Source organism: Pholis gunnellus (assembly GCF_910591455.1).
Source record: "Pholis gunnellus genome assembly, chromosome: 7".
Classification (NCBI taxonomy): Eukaryota; Metazoa; Chordata; class Actinopteri; order Perciformes; family Pholidae; genus Pholis; species Pholis gunnellus.
Window position 1 is genome coordinate 20784639 of NC_136533.1, and position 11031 is coordinate 20795669.

The following is an 11031-nucleotide window of genomic DNA, read 5'->3' on the forward strand; positions in this document are numbered from 1 at the left end:
AGTGTTGTCCCTATGATTCTCGCCGCTGTCTTTATGACTCTTTGCAGAGCCTTCCTCTCTGCCTGTGTGGTGTTGCCATACCAGACAGTGATGCCTGTGGTGAGGGTGCTCTCTACCAGTCCTCTGTAGGCCTGGGTGAGAGGGCGACGGCTCAGACCAGCTTTCCTGAGCAGCCTGATGAAATAAAGCCTTTTCTGGGCTTTCTTTACTGTGGCTGTGGTGTTAGGAGTCCAGCTCAGGTCCGAAGTAACCTGCATTCCCAAGAATCTGTAGCCGTCGGTCCTCTCCACCTCGGTCCCCTTGATGATAAGAGGCTGTAGAGGGGGAGGATTCTTCCTGAAGTCTATTATTATTTCTTTGGTTTTGTCTGTGTTGAGGATGAGGTTGTTCTCTTCTCCGTAGACAAGAATGTTATTTACCAGGGTCCTGTAGCTACCCTGACTCGTCCCCTCTGTATATATATATATATATATTTGTGAGCTGTGGCCAGGTTTTAACACGTCAAGCACTTCTACATATCACAATTAGAAGAGCAATATACACTCTAAAAAGCACAACACAGCAAATGTAAACCATTCACCGTCAAGTCAAGGCTCCGCTCCGCCGTCAACTGCCGACAGGCTCCGCCCCGCCCCGTCCCGCTCCGCCCCACCCTGCCCCGCTCCGCCGTCAAGTGCAGACAGGCTCGACGGGCTCCGCTCCGCCGTCTAGTCCGACAGGCATGCCGACAAGCTCCGCCGAGCCACAAGCTCCGCCTGGCACACAAGCTCCACCGAACCGACAGGCCTCTGCCAATGCCAACAAACTCCGCCGAATCCGACAAACTCCGCCGATGCCGACAGGCTCCTCCGATGCCGACAGGCTCCGCCAATGCCGACAAGCTCCACCGATCCGACAGTCTCAGGAGACTGTCGGATCGGCGGTGCTGCTCCGCCGAGGCTAACGCTCGGCGGAACCTGTCGGATTGGTGGAGCTGCTCCGCCGAGCAGGCTCGGCGGAGCCATGAAGGCAAAGCTCCCGGCGTCAAGGCTCAAGCGGCCGCCGTCTAGGCTCAAGGCTTCACCGTCGACACTCAGGCTCCAGCGTCAAGGCACAAGGCTTCGCATTCAAGGCTCAAGGCTCCGCTCCGCCGTCGAGTCAAGACTCCAGGCGATCCGCTCCGCCGTCAAGGCTCCAGGCGATCCGCTCCGCGGTCAAGGCTCCGCTCCGCTCCGCCGTCAAGGCTCCAGGCGATCCGCTCCGCGGTCAAGGCTCCGCTCCGCTCCGCAGTCAAGGCTCCAGGCGATCCGCTCCGCCGTCAAGGCTCCAGGCGATCCGCTCCGCGGTCAAGGCTCCGCTCCGCTCCGCCGCCAAGGCTCAAGGCTCCGCCGTCAAGACTCAAGGCTCCCCGGCGTCAAGGCACAAGGCTTCGCCGTCATGGCTCAAGGCTCGGCTCCGCCGCCAAGGCTCAAGGCTCCGCTCCGCTCCGCCGAGTCTCCAAGTTCAGATGCAAAGTGACAATCTGAGGTCTGCTGTTGACCTTGTATAGTGCCTTGGTGGCTTCGTTTCCATGACATTCACTGACGTATGCGCGTCCGTTGTCATGCACCCGATAGCAACAGAGACTCTGTTTTTATTTAAAAATAGATAGTTACACTGACATTCCGTGACTGTTCTTCCTTTTTGTGGGGTTCACCAGAGCTTTGTGTACATTATAGCCCAAACCTGAATGCTCTGCTATACCAAATTGTGAGAAAACAGAAAATCCAGAAAAAAGTATTTCCTATATTTTAAATACAAAATACATGTATTTTGTTACATTTTCTGGCACCAGTATTTTGTATTTTGTTGTAATACATTTATTTGGGGGGTATTTTGTATTTTGTATCAAAATACATTTTGATGTATTTTTGCCCATCTCTGGCAACAGGCTCCTGTAGATCTTATCAGCCAGTGCTCTCCTCCGTCTGTCTCTCCTCAGGACACTCACACTGTTCTTCTCCATCGTCTCTCTGTTGGAGTGATTTATGTATTCTACTATATATTCTACAATTCTTTATTCAATATTTCATGTGATATTGCTGTACTATTCTCTTTATGGTTATACTGTATCTTATATCACATATGTTATACTATTATAATACATTATATTAATATTACATATCCATATTAATAGAGAAACACTGAGGATCCTAGTTTATTCATATCATATACACACCATTGACAAATACTAGACTTGCTGCTATTGATCACGGTCACTTTGCTTTGTAATTTTGTCTTGTCATATCGTCTTTAATTGTTCTTGTACAGTTTCTAATGTTTATTATGCCTCTGATTTAATAAATCCTCCAAAATATTACATAGGTGCTCAAATTTGACAAATGAACTGATGTAAAAAGAAGGGCCCTGTTATCTGAATTATTGACTATAAAATATGTTCCGGTAACCTAACAGAGAGTCAAGGAAGTCACATAACACGCAACCATTTTAGATGTCTGATGGTGTCTTTTATTGAATTAAACACTAGTCAAGTAGTAACACATAGCGAACACGAACAGTAGGTTGTGTATGAAGGCTCAGTCTGGACCAACCCGCTGTCTGAAGCCCAGCGGGGTGATGAGAGTGGCCCACTGGGTGGACTGATGTGATGCTCAAGTGTCCTGGGACGATCGGCTGGTCCACATTCACTCTCAGATGCCCCCGGAATACTATAGACACGGGAAGAGTCCTGCCCTGTGAAATGAAGACACACGAGTATAAAGTGTAACACCACATTTCCTCCTATGAGTTGACAGACATGATGTTCTGCTTTCCTGCAGACTCAATAATCTCCAAATAAAACATGTTTAATCTGTATTGTCAGATTTATACAAATGTGTAGGCTAATTATATCCTATAATATGTTTGTGTATCCATTATTACTTATAGTTTATAATGAACTGTGTAAGATATTAACGGTGTAAGACATGACGTTAGCCAGTCACATACAGATTCCTGACCAACCAACTACTTCCCTCTCTTTTCCTTCAGATGTTAAATACCACACGAACAAACTCATTAAAATGTCCAACATGTCAAATACAAGCTTTAAGTGGGAGAATGACTTTGAACTTAAAAGCTGCTTCAGCTCTGGATATATTGACGGCTCTATTTGTACTGGTACCGCAGACCATCGTCATGACGTTTCAATGACGCATGCAGGTACGTGTGCGTGAGAGAGATTTGTATATTAAAAATGATTCAGTTTTCAGGAATTTGTCACTTTCATTATTGTTTGACTGTTAAATTTACACAGTGTAGTTATTTTTTAGATCTGCAGTTGATAATGAAAGACTCTTAAACCGCAATCTTTGAATCCGTTTACATTCACTTGCAACACAAAATAAAATGGATGAAGTCAACATTGGAGCTTACTGAAGGCACTTCATTTAATAAATCTTAAGTGATATCGTTACTTCTGACACAACTTGTATTTTTCTGTTGCAAGTTAAAGGTCATCTTGTCGCAACACTGAAACTTTAGTCACAATTTAAAACTTAGATTATTAACCCTGCTATGACACATTAACACAGATTTTTTTAATTCATTTTTGTATTTTTATTATCTTAACTATACACTACAGGTGTGAAATGTGTTGGCTGGTGGCAGTCTTTTGCATGTACAGTAGGTACTGTGTGTGCGGGTATGTGGACTGCCGACAGTCTGTGTATGTAATGTATGTATGCATGCATGCAATATGTTACTTGTATTGCTTTAACAGCAGACACTATGTATGTTTCCAAGACAAATTTCCTTCGGGACAATAAAGTCTATCTTATCTTACATGTTTAAGTTTTGATTGATCAGGACAGGATTAAAAAAAAATAAAAATAATGACATGAATGCTTTTTTTAAAGTTTTATTCAAGCTGCCAACAGCAGCAACATTGTGGTCAGTGCTCCCCAGTAGGTTTGAGCCTCCTGCTGCCTGCCTTGACCACAGTGATGAGGATGATGAGGAAGAAGCCCAAAGTCCAGACACCTGCCACAGGCAGCACCACCATCGTCAGTATGCCTGAAACAAACACCAAAGAGATCACTGTGGCATCGTACAGCGACAGAAGTAAACAACAACAGTGATGGAGGAACAGGAGTTTACTGGATTGAGCTCTGTCTGGCATTTCAATCCTGATGGGTCCATACGATAGGAGGCCCAGAGAGGGGTCTGCTCGCACCGCTTCTCTCTTACTGACTGAATTACAGTTCTGTGAAGAAATAAATGAACACATGAAAGACTAAAGTGAAAAAGAACACTCAAGACAAATACTACGATACAGATCCTTTAGGCATTTTATGTTCATTTTTACAGCCTTTTCTTTGAGGGCCTCTTAATACGAGTACAGAGTAAGATGAGCGAGCTCACAGGTTTGCAGGACTTGTGGTCTTCTGGCACGCACAGTTCAACCGTGCAGTGCAGATAGAGGTCGTGAGGTTCTGTTGTGAAGCGAAACATGTCGAAGCTGTAGCGAATGGTGGAACTTTCTCCGTTACGGCCAGACTGTCCGGCGCTCACGTTATGAAAGGAGACGGTTTTGTCCTTCACACACCTGCATAGAGAGACGGAAACAAGGAGCAGGAAATGGGTTTGACTGGAGTCAAAGAGAACAGAAGTGAGATGAGCCGACGATAGAGAGCTCTTCTGACCCGTTCAGAAGCAGAGTGTAAACCAATCCCTCCGTCATGTTCGGCTGGGGAGACTGCGTGGCCCAGCACTTATCGACCCGGAGCAGGAAGAAATCTGCAGGCTCTGTGACGGTCACCTCCACATACACCTGGACACAGAAACACGGCGCAAATAGCGTCACCAAAACAGGATTAGTATGTGGATAGTTGATGAGCGTTTACCTACCTTGTCTCTGAGTTCAATGGTGGGGGCACTGCTGTAGGCCTCAGAATAGGACTGGTCTGGGTACAACATCATCTGTATGTTGGCATCAAGTTCATTGACATGCATCACCATCTCACTGTACGTGTGCAGAGAAGAGGCGAGAAAATAAAAGGGCCCGTTCGATGACTTTGAAATAACTAAATGATCATGTTTTCAGATTGCAGTGCAGGAGAACCAGAAGGCCATCAGGGGGTTCTCTGGTTTGGGACAAATTAAGGCACATGTTGAATCCTGTACGTTTCCAGGGCTTTGCTAAAGTATAAAGAAGATGGATTGGAGCAGAAATAAATGTAATTTAAGTCTTTCAATTCAACATCCTTCCTTACCTGGAAAAGTGGATGACTGGGAAAGGCAGGCTGACTGTTCTGATGGATGGATAGACGCAGGTGTAGTCCAGCTTAATGACTGGATTTCTGATGATGTTTCCAATAATCTGAGGGTCTGACTGTAGACTCAGGGAATAGGAGATGTGATTTTTTTTCTGTAAGACAGTGGGAAACAACAAAAAATGCACTATTTACAGGGATAACTGAATAACTTTTTACTCGGAACAGTGACAAGATCAGAGCTTGACATTGTACAGATTTAATGCTCCAGTTGTACCGTCAGCGGCTTGCCGCCGCACATTTGATATTGGTCTTTAGATATCTTGGACATGTAGTACGACACACCATCGATGAACTCCCTCTGAGGACGGCAAGATTTGTTGGGCAAGTGCAGGGACTCCAACGGCACGTTATGAAACTTGAAGTAATCTTCTTTCGCTCTGATTGTTATGAAGTCCTTGCTGCATATAACTTTGATCTGCGCATCTGTAAAAGAAAAAAAAAAAGAAACATATAAAAGACAAGTTACTGCTTGAGATTCACAAGAAGACACGTGCTGTTACGCAAACACAGTAAACAGCGTACGAAATTGGAAATGAAAAAGAACGAAGATCAGATTCCTTCTTTCTTTTTTGTGAGAACTTATTTGAGTTTACAAACACTTCATCAACTTGCATTTAAGTTGAAGTAGGATGTGAAGCTACAGTGAAGGCATCCATTTTACTAATTTGATGAATGTGTTCATGTCATATGTACAAAGCAAATGTTCATCATTTGCAGGCAATTGAACTACATGCTTAAAATCTGTTTAACCGTGTAGGATGTAGTACTTCTCAGCCTGAGACTGATGATGGGATCAAAGTTAGTTGTTGGCTTATTTATGTTGGTGCCTCAAAATAGGCAACAGAAAGTCTACATTACCAACTGGGGCAAAGAGTTGGAAAGATGTGAGATTGTCAGTAGTTGCATTGTGGGAAATGTAGGATGCAATGTTTTGAGAATCCGGGATTAAAAAAAAAAAAAGGAAAAAAAGAAAGCATGTCGATTTTGACCCATCTTTTTGCTATAGGTGCAATACTTAATTGCAGAGTTGTTGTTTCCTTGGAAAAGTTAATAGAAGATTCAATTTTCCACAATGTCTGTAACACAGAGCCGGAGTGAACTATGGGAACACATCCGAGTAAAAAGAATAAAATTGTGCCCACCTCTGTCACATTTTTCCGCATAATATCCACTGGCACATTTGCATCGCCTTTGGTCTTCAGACAGGACACACCTCGTGCTGTTGTTGCAATGCTCCAAACTGCAGAGTCCTATACAGAATAAAGAAATAAATCGTTCATATTTTTGAGAAGCTGAAAACACATTCGACATTTTTATAAAAGGTAGACACTCTTACCCTCAACAAGGTGGCGCGTGAAGCCGAAGAGAAGCACGAGGGCCACGCCCAACTGATAGGAAGAATGAACATTTCCACTTTAACCGTTACATTATTGATTTTTACCGAGCTAAGCTACATTAGCCTGCCATCATTTTAGCATGTCCATGCAAAAACTGCCCACCCTAAACTACACAAACATTAGTTTTCTTACATGAAGGATAAATAATGCTCATCGTATTTGTATCTGCACCCACCTTTAAGCCGTTTGGGATCATTGATGTACAGTTTTGCGTAAAAATATATAGTTAATCTGACTCCTGTTTTTAAATGTGATAATGTCAGTCATACGGGACGCTCTCCTCCGTCGTCCTCGTTATCAACACCTGCTGCTCTTCAATTACGAACACCTGTCGATTTTGACTGTGGCGCTCGTGCTTCTTAACGCGATAAAAACAACAGGAGATTATACGTTGTATTTATAATTGATTAACAATTAATTGAATTAATGGGTAAATTCAAAATTCCAAGCTAATTCTAAAACAGATAAATACATAGTAAAACTCACTGTCACTCACTTCCTGATGCTTTAATATTGTTGATTATCCTAATCAGGCCTATTATGCCTTTTTGTTCTCATTCTTAGAGTTATACAATAAACATTGTTCATTTAGGAGGCACTGGGTGAAGGATAAATGTAAAGGAAAGCCATGGATGGCCAAAAGTTTGCAAAGGGAATGCAAAAAATAAGATTTACTTTACATGAAATATTTACAATTGAGAACCATTGAAAGTGAAGAAAAATATAAATTGTATAATAGTAAACTGACTTCCATTATGAGATTACAGAGGAGTGAACACTATAATAAAATATTTTAGGATAATAAAAATAACATTCAAAGGACTTGGAAAGTAATCAGTCATATTATTTGGAATAGATGCTACAAATCAGAATTTCCACGTTATTTTCTAAACAGCTCTGATGCCACAGTGGACAATTAGAAAGCATTGTTTTTGATAACGATTATTTTGTGGGTTTTGGCAATACTCTGGCCTACAAAATTGTTGTGCCTGATAACAAAAACATATTTGATTTATAATCGTATTAATGATAATATCAATACAATGTTCCTTTGTGGAGTAAATTAAATTGAAATAATTGAAATTGTAAAACAAATTCAAAAACATAAGATCATCTGATATAAATTCTATTGACATGGAAATTATTACAGAAGTCATTGATTGTATTGAAGGACCTCTGACCTATATCTTTACAAAGAGGTGTTTTTCCTAACAATATGAAACAAGCAAAAGAAATACCAATATTTAAAAATGGAGATAAGCCGCTATCCCTTCTTCTGGAAAACATTTAAAGGAACTTTTGTTTGCTGTTGAAACGGAGCTGGAAATCATCAAAACTTGGTTTGATGTTAACAAATTGTCTCTTAATATAAAGAAAACAAAATGTAGTTTTTTGGGAAATCAAAAACATTTAGATGGGGGTATTGAATTAAAAACGTGTGATGATAGAATTGAAAGTGTTTTTGAGACAAAAGTCCTGGGGGTTCTGATTGATCATGAAATAACATGGAGACAACATATTGACAGTAAAATGTAATAGTTAATAGCAATATTGTATAAATCCAGAGAGGTATTAACTTATAAGGCCTTGCATATTGTATGCTAGATTGTTTATCGGCTATATTGTATTGTATGTGATAGCTGAATAAAAACACTACTACTAGCACTGCTACCAGCAGGGGCCTTTCCAGCTTCTCACAAGTGAAGAGTTGCTGCTTTTTCTATTATAATGAATTAAATAGTTGGGTGTTTGGACGGTTGGTTGAACATAACAAGTTCATTGACATTTTAACTATCAGTGAAAAGAGCCTGCAACTGTATAGTTTCATTTATCAATCTGGAAGGAAGGAAAAAAGCAAGATTTATTTTAGAAAGTATCCCTAACTCATACCTAGCATGCAAATGTGATTTGGGGTGTCTTTTAATATGAAAATGTAATAAGTGATACTCTCCGAAGTAGGCTACCCCCCAAACCTCTGCACTGTGCGACCAGTGGTGAGTCCACTTCATAACCTTTTGCCTTATTTCATCACTAACTTTATATAGAAACTAAATGCCAAGTACCTCCACTAGATGTCACTATTATCAACACAAACCGGTTCAGTGCTTTGGAATGTTCACCCCATCACCACCTCTAGTATTTGAAATAGCGCTCCAAATAAACAGAACAATATAAAACTACAAATCAATACTTCACTGGATCGGGGAAATCTCTAAGATGTCTTCTTTTGGATTCCACATGTACTTAATTAAACCATATAAACACTAAAGGGGAACTAGAGAAATATTTTGTGAGAGAAGGAATATAATTTATGTGTGAGCAGGTCAAAAACAGTGAGGGGCTCAACAGTGTCTTAAGGGAAAGCCATAAGTAGGTCACTGTATTTCCAACAGTGCAAACTCGACACACCCGCAGGCCACACTCCATATTCTCAGACATCATCCGGCAGGCCTCCCTCCTATTTGGTAGCAGACCATCTGCCTTCGATGGGACAGATCAGAGCCAGAATAAGTTGTTGATGGGGGAGGCCCCGTGATTGATGAGGCAGGTTTAAATCAGATCTGATGGCCTGGGATAATAACGTGTTGTATTTGTTTCTTGTCCATTAACGACGGCTCCCATCTCAAGTCCTCCTTCTCTGATGGATCATTCCAAGGAAAAGAGTAATAATATGGTCTACAAATATTCAGATGGGAAAGGTTGTTCGCACAAAGGATGGAGAAACACAACTGCTTATAGTTAATATGAACAACAACAACCAAAAACTATTCTATCTATTATCTTATCTTATCTACTCTGTTCGGAAGCCCATTAACCACAACAAAAGCATAATGGTGAGGTTCATACACCCCAAGAGTCCACTGTCTGACAGTGGCTTTAATTATCATATCAAACATTGAAATGGATCCTCTGAAACGTCACAGCACACATTTCTGGCCTTGTTCTTCCTGTACATTTTATCGTACTGATCATACGTTTTAATTCATGATTTGTAGCTGTAAATTATCATTTTATTATGCTGTTACAAACTCAACTTCACAAATAATTTGGACCCCAACAGCAACAGAACAAATCTACAGAGGAAATATTGGTAATGTTATTTATTTACAGAGCAAAGGGGTAAGAAAGATTTCACAAGTTTGTGGTTTACAACTGTGACTGTAGCTTGGTTCTGTCTCAACACGGAGAACGTATCTTCACATTATGTAATCAGTATGAATAAGCGGTTCTGATATCTGAGTGAATGCGAACGAGTCCAACTCATAATGTGGGAGGAAAAAAAAATCATGTTATGATCGGGTGGAAAGGTTATAAAGTCAGCACAGCAGGTGTAATTAACAGAGCCTGCATAGCAAAACAAACATAACAGTTCACTGAAATAATTTCCCCAGGTTTTTAAAAAAAAGCACCCTTAGTTGTGTGTGCATGTCACACCACTGAACACAGGGTTTTTCCTTGCAGCCGCTGCATCTTATCCCTCAGCAGCATCGTGTAGTCATTCTTCGTCTCGTCGGCAGTGATGCGGTGCCACCCTGGTGTTGTGAAATAGCCGGGTTATAGGAGGTGTCTGTCATCGGCCTGATTCACAACACCAGCTGCGGCACACACACCTGAGAGGCAGGTCTTCTGCTGCTGGATGTAAGGAAACACACACACAAGGCGTGTTGTACAAAAACCTCACTCCATTGTGACGGGCTAATCAGCATCTGATTTCAGTTGAGGATAGCTACTCTGATGTTATTTATATGGCAGGTGATGTCCAGATTGTCGGGCATATTATTAAGTGTAGGGGGGGGGGGGGGGGGGGGGGCACTGGTGTGTCTCTGCCTACGGCACTGGGAAGGCGTAAGACAGCATGGCTCCCATAGTACTTGGCTCAGCTTTGTCTCAACATCTCAGTACAGATATGTGGAGAAGCCAAGACAGAATGAGCCTCCATCTGTGTCCTCTCAGGCCAGACTGAAGGACAGAGAGTGTGGGCCACCAATTTAACAGAGGGGATGATGGGTGATTGTTCTTTGAAGATTTGCATGTGGTCGGTGGCTTGCAAACCTCAACCGAAGTCAGTTCCTGCTGCTAAATGTCCAGGTAGGCTGTTGCTGGATGCATTCACAGTGTTGTTAGGTTGTTACAGTGGCATCTCTCTGCAGTTACTAATGTGTAAATGTCAGCTGGGTAATACCAGTTGCTACATTGAAGCATTATACTTCATCACAGTGCAAAGTGAAACTGTTGAAAGCGTAGGGACTTGTTTAACGTTGAAATGACATTTGGAGCCAAATGATGACTCATGAAGTCCAGCAAACAGTGATTGTGAGCATTCTTCACAACCCCATTTG

The 11031-nt window shown here is 41.9% G+C and overlaps 1 protein-coding gene across 1 annotated transcript; it reads right to left on the minus strand.

Annotated features, from left to right (window-relative positions):
- Positions 1-3910: 3910 nt before the first annotated feature.
- Positions 3911-6887, minus strand: zpd (zona pellucida glycoprotein d; the record flags this gene model as incomplete). The annotated part of the gene is made up of 9 exons (XM_079163551.1): positions 3911-4032; positions 4117-4222; positions 4381-4564; positions 4662-4789; positions 4867-4981; positions 5232-5386; positions 5509-5717; positions 6631-6682; positions 6867-6887. 9 exons carry the CDS (start codon positions 6885-6887, stop codon positions 3911-3913), a joined length of 1092 nt encoding a protein of 363 aa, XP_079019677.1.
- Between the last annotated feature and the right edge of the window lie 4144 nt (positions 6888-11031).